Here is a 14600-nt window from a genome sequence, read left to right on the forward strand (position 1 = left end):
TTATGCTGCTCCCATCTATCTCATGACATGCACCAAATTCTCGCTTACGTGCTAATGTCCCTACGGGAAAGCTTTAAATGCTTAGAGATGAATGTAGGCACTTCTTAGGTGTTGTAATAGCCGTACAATGACCTATGTGCTAGGTACTTACCAGTATGTAGAACATCAGCTCCCTATCTATGTTGGGAGCATGTAAGGTTGAACACTGTATTGCTCTGAATGCTTGTACTATTATTGTTGTCGTTATTGTTGCTTATGCTACTATTATTCGTCCAAGCGCTATAATTATTATTCCTCCTGCTACCTCCGCTGATATTATTATTACTAATATTACTATTATTATTATTATTATTATTATTATTATTATTATTATTGGTAATACTTAAAGCACTATTACTGCTGGTCCTAGTACATTTAATAGCAACATGGCTGATATTAGTGGATTGCATGGTTCCATGTGATGGAATACTGATAACACTATTTTTCGTTGTAAGTGTCCACCATTATATTTTGGTTATCATTCATCAGATCTCTCTATACATAGTTCCTACAAAACTCATAGCATTTGTTTTTTGTATACTTATAAAATCTGACTAGATAATCCGTTGTTCCCTGAGTACCTATTGCAACTTTATCTTGTGTTATTTTACCAAGAAAGTTCCTCTAGGTAAGGAATTTAGTGCAAGCACATTCTTGAAAAAAAACACTCCCTCTCTAATCCGAATCCCTGATCTGTGCACATAAGAACTTAAGCTACCGCTGCCTCGCCCGAATACCCAGCTAAACATTAGGCAGCCGCTGTATATGGACTTAGTTAATTAGTTAGCCTTTGAATCAAATGTACCCACGTACTATATTATTCTCCTAGTGCTATGTTGATGACCAGCCTATGCCTACCAGGTACCTAGGGTTTATGGAATCGAACTTTTATTTCTGTATGCACCTACTCCTCCGTCCACAAAAGAATGCAATTTTAGGATTTGAAAGTTGCCCACAAAAGAATACAACTCTAGCATACATATCGACTTGGTAGCATGGGATCAACTAATGAATGGATCACGTAGGTGCTTGGCTAAGATCTAAAGCCACGGGTGCTAAATGGAAGAAGAGACTGGCGTGCAAGCTATGGCCAGCACCCTTTTATAGGCCAAACAAGGAAGGGAAGCTGATGTGAGTTTGAATTTTGCATTCCCTTTTTTGTGGATATTTTCAGTAGCTTCCCATAGTGATGTGATGATTTGGTGTTTGAGTTTATCTTCCCTTTAAAGTATTGTTGTGTGGAGCAACATATGCTTCGGAGAAGCATTAATTTAGTCATTGTTTAGTGCAGTATTTTATTATAGTGCACAACTTCAAATCATTCGCTTTGGTGTTCGAGCCATCGTTTCAGAGGATATACTAGGAACACATGTGTCATTTTATCTATGTATTGTTCTGAGTGAACCATGCTAGAATTGCCTTCTTTCATGGACGGAGGGAGTAAAATATATATTTAGAAATGGCATACATAGCACTGCCATGCCTTACCCTGTCTGTATTTGTTGTCATAGATAGCATTGGCACGATTTACCAAAGCCAAATAAAAAATTTGGCAGAATTCGGGTCACCCACCATTTATACAATAGGTAAAACTCACCTGTGTATATTACCAAGTCCAGAGGCCCTCACCACCATCAAAACTAAGCAGAAATGTATAAACAAAGATGGCAACTTCTGTCGTATGAACCACACTCGAGTTAAAATGAGGTTCAATTTGTAGTGAATAATAAAGAACCATGATGTGCAGCATCTCATGACATATATTAGTCACTGGCATCAATACATACAAAAAAACATTAGCAGAAGTTTTTCAAGGCCAGTGCTGGTGCAAATCTAAGCAGAGATACTGAAATAGCCATCCATGCTTCAGTCAATCATACTACAACACACTCAGGCACTAATAGTGAACGTAGTTCTTGTATTAGTGCCTTTTGGCAACCACATGAACATCCGCATAGGCATCACCTACCCAATAAGTCATTTATAATAGTAAGTGCATGGCGGCGCACATCGCGTTCCCATGCTATGGTCGTGGCAGTATGGTTTGATCCAGTGATATGCGAGCGTATGGTTTCAGTGTTATCGAGAGAATAGATAGGCCAACCCCAAATATCCACAATATGTCTAATCTTTGTGATCTGCGCTTCTGCGAGAGCTTGTGTATTGGATTTCATCTCTTTTATAGAATCACAGAGGCTCTTGCGTCCCGCAAAATACTCTCTTAGTTCGGGCACACCGATTGCCCTAGCCAGGCCGCTGTAACCAACAGACTAATGAATTGATACAGAATCAAAATATTCTTTCAGTTCCTTGACCAAACCAGCATCAACCATATCATCAACCCGATGACTGAGGTATTTCTTGAGGACTACCTCATCACACTGGATCCATAGAAGGCAGCTTTGGAACCTTAAAGTTGGTCGGTAACTCTCTACTGCAAAAGGGTCAATGAGGGAGGCATCAAGCTTGTCAACAAGGAATCCATGGATTAGTGAGTTCGATCCACCTACCAGAACCAGTATGTGACCCCGCCTAACAATAGACTCAGTAATTTTGGTCGCAGCAGATCGGAAGAGAGGTATAGAAACATCATTGGTAATTGCCGAAATGGCCCCGATGAGGTGATGAGGAATACCATGTCGATCATTTAGGCAGAGCTTGTTGGTGGTGATGTCAAGGCCAGAATAGATCTGCATCTTGTCGGTGTTTACCACTTCACCGCTGATCACCTTGGATACATCAATTGATAGCTTGGTTTTGCCTGTACCAGTAGCACCCATGATCACCACTGGCTTAATCGACAACATCGACATCAAAGATGCAATATATGGTGAAACAGATCTCGGGATGGAGTGGGGAGAGGAAGGAGAAAGCGCTTCTAGAACAGTGGCCTGTGGGTTCACTAGGCCATGTTATACAAAGAGCGAAGGGTGGGTGCAATGAGGAAAAGAAAGGTGTTTTAGGACCCATGGACCTTAAGTTTACCGGTAGATGTTATAGCAATAATAGAAATCTGGGTATACGGTAACAGGTCACTAGATATACCGATTTTATTGCATGCGATGCCATCGTAGGCATTTATACTTCATACACGGTTGCCTAACCAGGTAGATAAGTACAATAAATATAGGCACAGACTGCATGTTTTGTTTATCTCATGTTTAACTCAAAATAGTTTATGTGCACTTTCATCCCATGAATATGATAAGTTTTCGTTTATAGCCAACCTTTTCAACATAGGTTTTGGACCAAATAAAAATTGTGTTTTCATCAAGTGACGCGAGAGCTTGGAGATGGAACAATCAGATAACCATAGTTAACCATGGACACCGATAGCACTTTGCCTACACAAAATTTTAAAAAATGACCACAAAATAACCCCTTGAACTTTAAATTACTAACGGTGTATGGAGCGATTTGCTAGAACGGCGTTCAGTTATTGAGGAAATGGAGTCTTTTACATTTTTACTGCGTAGGATGTGGGGATCCAAACATAGGGAAGTCAAGAATAGAGTTCATAGATATAGCTGTGTAGATTTGTTGGACCCTAAAACACCAAAAATCGGTAGAGCATGCATGGTCTCTGAAAAATTGATTGAGCCCCAGCCTCTTTAGCTAACCTGCTCTGCCCAATTCTGTTCCAACTCCCTTTTCTTGCCTCCTTCCCATTCCACCACATACACAGACACACGCATGCCCATGAAACACGGGCACGCCAGGCTCGCATCCCACCACCACTGGTACCCTGTCACATCAACACCTGCACACCGCTACACGACGCACCTAACTATGCTACTCCTTTACCCGTGCCTACTGTCTTTTGCAGTCTGCACCATAGTGGCAACCAGTTTGTGCCGTTAATAGCATGCGGTGCAATGGTATCCAAGATGAGGGAGTGTCGACTTAGGCCAGCCCAGTTCCCTCCAACCAGTCTTGGTTCCACCTCCCTCTTCTTGCCTCGTTTCTATGCATGTTGCGCATAGGCACAGGCGTGCCTGTGAAACACGGGGCATGCCGGGCTTGGATTTGACCACCATACGCCACCCTATCGACTCAATAGTCCCGCACCACTACATGACGCACCTACCTCTGCTACCCTTTTACGCGTGCTGGTACCCCTTTATGCATGATGTCACACTGACAATTGGCATGAGAGGATGTCTGCATGAGAGCATGTCGGCATAAGGTAGCCCGGCTTCCTCCACCAATTCTATTTCCACCTCACTCTTGTTGCCTCATTCCATTTCGACTTGTGCATGTTGCACACAGGCAGATGCGTGCCCGTGAAACACGGGGCATGTTGTACTTGCATCCGACCACCACAGACTGCTTGTGACCTCAACAACCCCATCCCAATACACAACACACCTAGCTCTATTGCCCCTTTGACCAGCTAGCATATGAGCCCACAGTTGTGCCATTGAATATGGGCCAGGAGCTGCTGGCTACTCCCTCCTCTTACCTATAAAATATGACACCAAAGAACTCTTTTTCCCACGCTGAAGCTCCCATAGCTCCACTACCTTCCCATTGATCCATGACCCTTCACTTTCTTCATCCATCTAATCTTCTCGGAGAACTCTGATCTGGTGAAGAAGGTGGCCTCCCTCTTCGCCAGCACCCTTAGCAAGATAAGTAGATTGTGAGCACCACCTAGAAATTCATACCTTCCTCTCATGTCCAGAAATGATTACCTCCTCCTTTTTGTGGTAGATGGAAGGAGAAGGATGGGTCACTAGCCATTGCTTGAACAAAGAAGGTTTCCCCAAGCTCCTGTACAGCACCATGGCAAGGCTTGGTATTTTGGACCACCCGGAATACATGGGAAGAGAGTACGAGGAGTACAGCACAGAACGATGTGAAGTGACTATCTATATCGGAGCAAGTAAAGACTTCCCTGACATAAAGCCATGGTCAGTTACCACCATAGGGTTCTGGTTTGAGGACACCTACCAAGCTATTGCCCATAAGGCTCTGAGGTACCTATGCCAGATATATGAGAAGCCAATCTGTCGTACGCCAATGCGGTATTTTCCGCCTCTAGTAAGGAACCGCCCAATATGGATTACTCGGATGAAGACCCTAGAAGGTTGTGAATTGAGAGAAGATAACCCAACTGTAGTGTTCATGGCAAGGTACTTGCTCACCTTAGATGAGGAATATGATAAACAAGCAACCAAGCTCAAGGAGTGCAACCACAGGGCAGAAGAAGCTGAGAAGCAGATCAGGAAACTTCGTGTGCAGCTTGCTGAGTCTAAGGCCCAAGTGACCATATCTGAAAGTCGTGAGATCGCTGCAATTGAAGCCTTAAAGCAAGCCGATGACCGCCATGCACAAGAATTAAAAGATGCCTACCTAGTCACTTGGGTGAAAAGAAGGGCTCTCATATTGGGTGGCAAAGAGTGTGATGTGCTAGATGGAATCCCAATTGTAGCCATGGATAACGCCAAAAAGAAGTTTGGTGAGACCCCGCCAGCACCTCCGCCTACAGAGGTCTCTGAGGAGGCTTCAGACCTGGAGCCTACCAAGGAAGAAGTCCTCCAGCAAAATGAGCCACCGGCAGAGAGCAAAGTTGGTCTTCCTCTCATCCCATTAGAAGGCCCTTCATCCTTAGATGAATGATCTAGCTAGGCACTCGAAGATCCAAGGGAATGAAGCTACTGTTCGAATTTAGAATTCTAGATTTAGTTTTAGCTAGCTCCTTTACACTAAGGGAAGTGAAAATTACTTCACTTTGTGTAAACCCTCGTGTAAGGGATATGTGCCCCCATGTAGTACAAGCTCTTTCCGCCTATAATGTAATAGCCTCACACCTACTTCATGCTTAATGGATAACCGTTATGACAGCTGATGCTTTCGTGTATTATACGGGTTAGCCAAACCTACCGCATTCCAACATAGCTTTATATATATATATATATATATATATATATATATATGACTTTAGGGTTTTGTGGTATACCAATTGGTCACCCGCAGCGAAGCGCGGGCATCAGTGGCTAGTATCTGATAATGTGACTTGCTACAAGAGTCATCTGAAGTGCAAGTGTGTATGTATGTACTCATTTAATGAAGCAGAAGAATTAAAATGTTACATTACAAGAGTGATGACATCACTTACATATGTATGTGCGAATACAAGGTTGATATGTGCCCTTGTGGTTTGAGCCTGATGATGAGTGTCAGCGGACTGCGTTTCGGGTTGAGTTTGAGGATTTACCGTGGCGTGAGTCGTGTTGTGCAACATGTCTGGCTTGGTTTCATAATATTCTAGATATTGTGGCTATATTGAAATCAGTGTAATGAAACCCTTCCACCGAGAATGATCTTAGCTAGTTAGCTGTAAACCACTTTTGGAAATAAGTTGGCCCTTAAATATGCTGGTTCGATTTATTTTTGAAATACTCCTGGCACGAAATAGAAAATAACCTTAAATATGCTACAACTTTTTTCTAGCAAAAAAATAGGCTACTTTTTTTTTGTCTGGCAGTTCCGAATGTCCTGCCGTGACCGGCAATGGCACATCAGCGAGACAGCGAATGCGACATTTGAAATTATTGGGTTCACCGTTGGAAGCATCACCAGTCTCCGCAAGCACGGGCACTGCCGGCAAACGCGTTAATTTCGTTGGTAAGCTGGAGGCCATTACACGCGTTAAGAACTTATAAGATATCATACCCTGGCCAGTGGCCAGAATATTCCGGGGATCTAGTGTACAGGAGAGCGTCCCCAATAGATTAGCTTAATTTAGTTGGCTAAGTAATAAAATAAAAAAAGAGATAAAATCGCCAGCCACCAGACTAGCTAAATTCCTCCATTAGCGATCCACCTCGCTATTCCCTCCCTTCCGCTAGGCATCAATTATCTGGTTGAAGCGGATGTGAATAGCTAAACTTCTACTACTAGATAAAATCGTTCCTTATCTGGTTGAAGCGGGTGGGCCGTGTGGCGTCGCTGGTGTCGCTGTGCCCCGTGACGCCGGTGGCGCTTCCGACGCTGGTGGTCACCGCCACGGGAGGTGCTGGTGGAGATGGCCAATTGCCAAGGAGGCGTTGGGCGTACACGGGTACGAGTCGATGAAGGGCCTCATCCGCCTCTGTGTCGACGCCAGGGAGGCCACAGGCGAGGAGGAATGCGGCTCCGGTGAGAGCGACAAGGAGCACGCCAAGGTGGAGAGGCTGTTGGTTCCCCACCCTTTAGAATGCTAAATGGTTAGCTAAATGGCTAGTTAAATGAGAATTTAGCTAGTCTGATTTAGCTAAGCTCTTGAAAAAGCCCTTAGGAGTATGCTGAATTTTGAAATGACGACACTGACATGCAAGTACTAATCTTCTTCCTCAAATACAATGCATTTTGGTTTATTATAAATCAAATTATTTGTAAGTTTGAAAAAATATAAAATACAGCAATAATTATTACAACTAGATTCATTATCATATATATTTTTATAATTTACCTATTTAGTATGTTAAATGAAAATACTCTTTCTATAACATGTTAGAACTACAAACCAAAATGACATGTTTCCGTACAGAGGAAAAGTTATCAAAAGGGCTGTATTTACCGTGTGTGTGTACAAACAGATCAGAAATTACTGAACCGAGTTACCGGATTATTGAATCAGGTTTAGTAAAATAGTGTTCAGTAATCACCCGTAGTAAGTTACTGAACTTTTTTTCAGTAATTATTAGTTTGGTGTAGCTACATCTAGGGAGTAGAATAGGACGTAGGTATATATATAATAATAGGATCAAAGACCAATTGTTTCCACACACAGAATTTAGCTAGTCTGAGACTCATGTGTGGCGCATAGATAGCGTGGGAAATTTCTCAACGAAATAAGAGGGTTTTATTTTGCTCGATGCCTACCTGAATGTCCTACCCATGTTGTAATTCTCGGAGACCAACTGTCTACCAGAATTTCGAGTAAAATTCGTAGGGATAGTGACAAGTAAAACATGAAGCATGACTGTGGTTCAATGTTATTTTTGTATACAAAATTCTATTCTGTCTACTGAATTAGGGGAGATTCTACCTATTTTTGGAATGAAAAAAATGTTATCTACGATTCACATTTCCCTTGATAAAAAAGTCTGACAAAAGTAACAGCAAGATAATTCTAGTTTTTGTTTGCTTCTAGTTTAACTTGATATCAAATACGTAAATGCGCTGATATCAAATACAATAGGTTGGGGCATTCCTAACTGATTTCGGTAAAAAAAATTGATTTAATAGCCAACTTAAGGAATCATGAGGATTCCACAAAAATAAATGCCATGTGTGTACATTCATGAACATTTAAAAGGATGCTATCTTCAACTGTAGGTACGTTGAATTTACCTTACATATGAATTTACATCAAGATGTTTGAATTTTCGGATTCCTTCTGTCATGTTTCTTCAAATTTGCCACCACTATACTGCTGTCGTATTGATATTTGTAGGAAACCGTTGGCCGGTTAGCACTTACTAGCAGCACATGTTGCAAGGAGTGGAAGTCCTGCCGTGACAGCCAGTACTTGCAGGTCAAGGATTGTGACAAGGTAGAATTTTTGGCCTCCAAGCATCGGTCGCATCGACGCGTTAAGTTCGTTGCTATCAGGAGTCACACCTGGAGATGATACCGAACCTTGGACCAAGAGTCTCACACTCCGGTTTGGAATATGCCGCGCATCTGTTGAAGTGTTGGACATGAAGTGTTGAATATCTTTTGTTGAAGTGTTCCTTTGCCAATTGCCATTCAATGCTGGGCCTCTCTAGGCCTAAACAGTGCTTTAAACATATAGAACCTTTTCTAAGTACGCCCTCTGTCCTGAAATGTAAGTCATTCTGGCATTTTACCAGATTCATTGAATATTATCTGAATCTAAACAAACTGTATGTCCAGATTCATTGAATATTTTATGAATCTGGACACAGTAAAACACTCCCAGGATGACTTACATTTCAGAACGGAGAAAGTATACTGGAAGACTTCAGATCAAAGGCTGCAAGTTCCTTTTTTTATGGATATTACCATCCTGATGAGCTGGAGGATATGGGGATCACGTAATGCCCTGATTTTAGAATCAGAGGTTCAAAACATTCGTAGTGTTCAAGAGAGTTGTAAATTCTATTTTTTTCAGTAATTTATAGGGCTAAATCAAACATGTTCGGGCCATAAAAGTTTGGCTAGAAACTATTGTACTCTAGTACTCTTTTGTAACTTTGTTTATATATAATTAATATATATCCAGTAGGAGACCTCCACCGCCTGTTTCATTAAAAAAAAAGAAGAAGACTACTAGTAAGACTCGCTAGTAGATATTAAAGAGGCCATCTATACGGCGGCTGTACCATGAAACTAGTGAGATATTACTCTTCTTTGAGATAAATTAGTGCTTATAGAAAGAGTCCAAATTATTTGTTTGTTAATTTCTTTGTGATAGAACAACCTGCTTACCGGGCTTCGAGACTAGATCGGTGCTCGTATTTTTGGTAATTTTTTTTATGCATGATATGTGACGACGACAACCTCTCGATCTAGTTTGGATTAAGAATTCTAAAATTTGCAATTACCACTATATGTTTAACAACGTTTAGTGTACATAGATACATAAAAAGTTTAACGGCCAATGCGGATTTGAGTTAACTAATTTTGTTACATATACACACATAGATACATGAGTATTTGCATGACAAAAAACTGAAGAAGATTAACGAGGTAGTACCACACACTGCAAAAAAAAAAAAGGAGGTAGCACCACATATAAACCTACTTATTACTACATAATAACTAAGACTAAACAGGCACCTCATGTACGCACTCGGCCGCAGCAACTGCTGCAGCGTCCAGTTGCGGCTCATGTTCTTCTATTTCTCCGGTGATCTGCTCTAGCGCCATCCCCTTGGACTCTGGCAAGAGGAGGGTGAAGACAAGTCCGACAAGGTTGCATCCAACAAGCACGAACAGAATGGTTCTGATTTGTTTCTCGGGGCTGACTTGTTTCTCCGCGGGCAGGACCAGGCCGAAGCCAAACACACCGATGATGGCGCCGACCTTCCCAAACGCCCCGGATATGCCGTGGCACGTCGAGCGTAGCCGGGCAGGGAAGATTTCTGCCGCAATGATAAAAGTGGTGGTGTTGGGACCGAAGTTGGCGAAGAAGGTGGTCATGCCATACATGACAGCAAAGCCACTCTTGTGTTCAGTCCAGTACTTATAAGGACCAGCGAGACAGACTATGAAGACGGACATCATGGTGAACCCGAGCAGTTGAATCCTGACACGGCCGATGCGGTCCACAAATGCGACAGTGAAGAAGTAACCTGGCAGTGTTCCGCAGAGCGCGATCACCGTGTGCAGCGCGGTTACATTGGTCATCCGCATGAACGGGTTGTCTCCGTCCCGAATTCTGATCAGCCCTACGTTGGTGAAGATCTCCTTCATGAACAGGTTCAGCGAGTAGAAGGTGATGTCGAGAGCGAGCCAGCACACGCTGGTGCCGAGGAGGTGGATGCCATGGCGGCGGGCGAACTCCGCCGAAAATAGACCGTACTGGCCCTGTCGCGCGAGCTGGTTGACACCTTCCTCCTCTGGGACAATCTCCATGTTGAGGACGGACGACATGTCAGAGGCTGCCTTCTTGGCGTCCTTGGCCACGAGGGCGGTGTATCGTGCCGTCTCGGGCATCTTCATGCGCCAGTAGTAGGTGAGGGTAGCCGGAACGGCGCCGAACATGAGGACGATTCGCCAGACGAAGTCGGCGTGGGATGTACGACTGTTCACAAAGGCGGCTGACACCACCATCCCAACGATTCCGGCTGCAAGATTGCCAAAACCCTGGGAATTTCATCCATCATATATTCCAACTATTATTCCCAGCTTTCATTCAGAAGCAAATTATGAATCAGCCATAGTGCTCACCTGCATGGCGAAAACAGCGGCGATGAAGGCGCCGCGTCTCCTCTGGTTGGCGTACTCCGACATGATGGTCGCCGAGAGCGGGTAGTCGCCACCGATGCCGAAGCCAAGCCAGAAACGGAAGAAGCAGAGCACGATGACCACATTCTTCCTGTCGGGCTTGCCGAAGGAGAGGCCGGATGCGAGAGACATGACCACCATGAGGACGAGCGTGACGCCGTAGATGCGCTTGCGGCCCATCTTGTCGCCGAGCCAGCCGAAGACGAGCTGTCCCGGGACGGCGCCGCACAGGGCGATGCCGTTGATGACCACGGAAATGATGGGAGGAGTATCTCGCTGGTAGTACTTGTTGCCGATGAGGTCGGTGACGAGGGATATGGCGAAGAAGTCGTAGGCGTCAGTGAAGAAGCCCATGCCGGCGATGACGATCGCCATGTAGTGGTAGAGCTGTGTCCGGGCCACATCCAGAGCGTTCAGCACTCTCAGCTGACCGCGAGCCATTGGTCGTCTCTCGATCGAAGAGCTGAATACTCAGCTTCTTCCTCACCTTTTTTCTCCAAGGCTCCGGCAGGAAAATATATACACTTGCGGGCCAGGAAGCAGTTGCTTTCAGTCGTTTGCCGTTGATCCGGGATGTCTCCTATAGGAGATATTTGCAAATAATTGGATCATTCAGTTAACCTTATGTTTGTGTCCAATTCGTATAGACGTAATTCAATTTTGCAGCAACTGTATTTTGACAAGCACTTATATGGAAGAATGGTCGGTATAACTACAACAACAAATTAGTAGTGCATTTATTTCATATTGTAGATCTTAATACATTTCTTTTGTAAACTTGGTCACATTTAAAGGATTGAATTTTAACTTAAGGAATTAAACAAAAACATCTTATAATAATTTGGAATCTCTTGTTATTGGCGTGCTTAGCATACCCGAAAATTCTGGTATCATAGAATTATCTAAGCTGGAAATTACGTCAGTGACTCTTCTTGCACGGAAACTGGTAGGAAATTTCTGCTTGTCTTCATCGTTGCAGTCCTGGACGGCAGGAGCAATAAACAAGCAATGATACCTGGTTGAGTCCAGCAAATGATTCATTTTTTTTCTTTTCCCTATATCTCAGCAGAACAGATTAGTGGTATCTAGTTAGGGTGCATCAGGTACGTACCGGACGACAAGTTGACATTGTACGCGGATGGTGTAATATCCCCGGAATCAGATATAGATACTGTCACAGCCCAAACAAAAAGAGAAATAATTTTTTTCCCTCGCCGGGCCCGCCCGTCAGCCTCCCCTTCCCTCCCTCCTCCCTGCTCTGTTCGGCACCGCACCGCACGCGTCGTCCCGCCGCCGACCAACCCCGGGACACGTGCCGGCCATCCTCAGCAGCCGTGCCGCGCACGTCCTCCGCTCGCCCTTATCCTCCACGACGACGCCGCGGCCTTATCCTCTACGCCCCCCTCTCGAACCCTAGCCCTTTCCCATCCTCCATTACCGCCGCCCCCGAGCTCCGTCGCCGCCGCGGTACGCCGCCCTCGGTGAGCCCCTCGCCGATTCCTCGCACGGGGAGCTCCCTCTCACCCTCCTCCTTCGATTTCGGCACTCACCCGGCCTTGGGCCTCGCCGTGCAGGGCCGCCGCCGCTCGCCTCGGTGCGCCGCCGCCCAATGCCGTCGCGCCGCCCGTCCGTTGCCGCTCCTCGCCTGCGCCGCTGCCTCCTCCACCCCGTGCGCACCTCCCCTTCCCCGCTCTGGCCCTGCCTCGCCGTGCCGCCTTGCGCCGCCGCCGCTAATCGTCGCCACGCGCGACGTCGTGGCCGCGCCCACGCCGGGGTCAAGGCCGGCCTTGCCTTGACCTGGCCTGGTGGGCCACTGGCCGTGGGCCCAGCCTGTCAGCCGCTGGGCTGGCCGGCTGTGGGTGCCCCCAGCGTTTTCAAACATTTTTCTTGGTGCAGCAATCTTGCAAAATGTATAGAAATTTGTGTATAACTCAAAAAATTATAAAACTTATTTTGTTGAATTCCTCTAGCTTAGATCTACTGAAGAAAAATATTTGTTTGCATGTTACTTTGCTATAGATTTATATATAGTTTTATTTTTCAAAAGTGAGTTTAATGCTTAGTTATTTGAGTATTGCTCTAGAAATTTCAAACTAAATTTTGTTAGACTCCTTGTGAGGTTTAGTTTTCAGTGGTGCAACTTGTTCACATGCTTCCTTGCTGTGTACCAAAGTTTTAGCTTGTTTTCTTATGCTTGTTCTGAAAATGTTTTAATATAGAACTTTTTGCTGGAAAGTGAGAATATAGTAAAACCAGTTTTGTTAGCTTTGTTTTCATTCCTATTACCTAAGATAATTTTCTTGGATTTGTTTAGTTAAGTTTATATGCATTTTCTGATTTACCTTGTTTAGAGTGGCTGAAAATTAATATATTTATGATTAATTATTGGAAAATGCTTTTGCTGCAAAACCAATTTTCATGAGTTCCTTGCCATGTTCTCTGCATGGTCATTTTTAATGGTGATTTATGCTTTTTTTAAGTTAATTTCTTAATTCTTGCATCGCATTCATGCATTATAGTGACCGAACCGTCGGAGGTCGAACCCGTGGAGCTGAACCCGGAATCCCGTTTGTGGTCGAGCCTGAAGTTAACCCAGGCAAGCAGCTAAGCATAACACGTGGCATGCTCTCTGGCAAGCACGTGTTAACTCTCATCTGGATGATAATGACCGGCGGTTCATTTAAAATAGTATCAAATTGGGCGGTTCTCACAGATACCTGATTGTGTAAGACTGATGACACGTTCCATGCTGCTGACTGCACTGGTAGTTACCTGCATTGATTGAGGAGGCTAAGAGCTCTAAGAGAGTAGCCTTTTTTGACTCTATATTTGACCCACTAGTTCACTCTCTAAACAGATTTTTCTCTATACTGAGTGGTAAACTCCAACAAACTCGATTTCTCACTCTTCAAACCATCTCAGACATCAACCAGCCCCCGGGCTGGAATACTCAATTCCCCTCCCTCTCGACCTCCCCTTCCTGAGTTCCCTTTGCCTCGAGGCCCTGGCTTCCGAAGTTCCTAATCTTGCCGGCCGCTGCCAATGCCCCAAGCCCGCCGCGGCACCACACCACCCGTCCACCCCGCCCACTCTTCTGCTTTCCTACAGCCTGCTCTGCCGCTCCCACTCACCCGCCGTGCTGTCACTACACAGCGCCTTGGCCCTCAGCGCTCGACGTCCAACCTCCACTCCGATCCCTAGCCTGCTGCCCATTCGTCCGGCTCCCCTAGCCGCAGCACTGCCCACGGCCCGCACCCCACGACCTCCGCCGCACCTGCAGAAGAACAACTCTTGCAACGGCGTCCTCTGGCAACAGGAGCAGGACCAGGCCGCGGAGCAGACGGGCCAGCAGCTGCCAGCAGTAGCGCACGCCAGGAGCCACGGAGCGGGTAGCCAAAGCAGTGGAGCCACTCGAGCTGTGCGATGCTGAGCCTGCAGCAACACAGCGGCTTCTCGGTGGAGATGCGACCCGGTGGAGGCAAGCTGCGGAAGAGGTCCTCACCCCGCACCATGCCGAGGCTGCGGGAACTAGGCTGGGCGCCCTAAGATGGCTATTGACGCTTGCTAACGACCAATTTCAAGCGTCACTTTGACCAGAA

At 45.2% G+C, this 14600-nt stretch overlaps 1 protein-coding gene and 1 pseudogene across 1 annotated transcript; both read right to left on the reverse strand.

Annotated features, from left to right (window-relative positions):
* Positions 1 to 2000: 2000 nt before the first annotated feature.
* LOC120680957 lies at positions 2001 to 2852 on the reverse strand (annotated as a pseudogene).
* A 6784-nt stretch (positions 2853 to 9636) lies between these two features.
* On the reverse strand, positions 9637 to 11490 carry LOC120683256 (putative inorganic phosphate transporter 1-13). Its single transcript, XM_039965311.1, has 2 exons — positions 10945 to 11490; positions 9637 to 10860 (listed from the first exon to the last, which is right to left on the reverse strand). Exons 1-2 carry the CDS (start codon positions 11440 to 11442, stop codon positions 9820 to 9822), a joined length of 1539 nt encoding a protein of 512 aa, XP_039821245.1. The 5' UTR covers positions 11443 to 11490; the 3' UTR covers positions 9637 to 9819.
* Between the last annotated feature and the right edge of the window lie 3110 nt (positions 11491 to 14600).

Source organism: Panicum virgatum, chromosome 7N (genome assembly GCF_016808335.1).
Source record: "Panicum virgatum strain AP13 chromosome 7N, P.virgatum_v5, whole genome shotgun sequence".
Classification (NCBI taxonomy): Eukaryota; Viridiplantae; Streptophyta; class Magnoliopsida; order Poales; family Poaceae; genus Panicum; species Panicum virgatum.

Coding starts and splice junctions, on each gene's coding strand:
- LOC120683256 (XM_039965311.1), bottom strand. CDS start 11,442: ATGGCTCGCGGTCAGCTGAGAGTGCTGAACGCTCTGGATGTGGCCCGG. Junction 10,861..10,944: donor CCGCTGTTTTCGCCATGCAG/GTGAGCACTATG, acceptor TGAAATTCCCAG/GGTTTTGGCAATCTTGCAGC.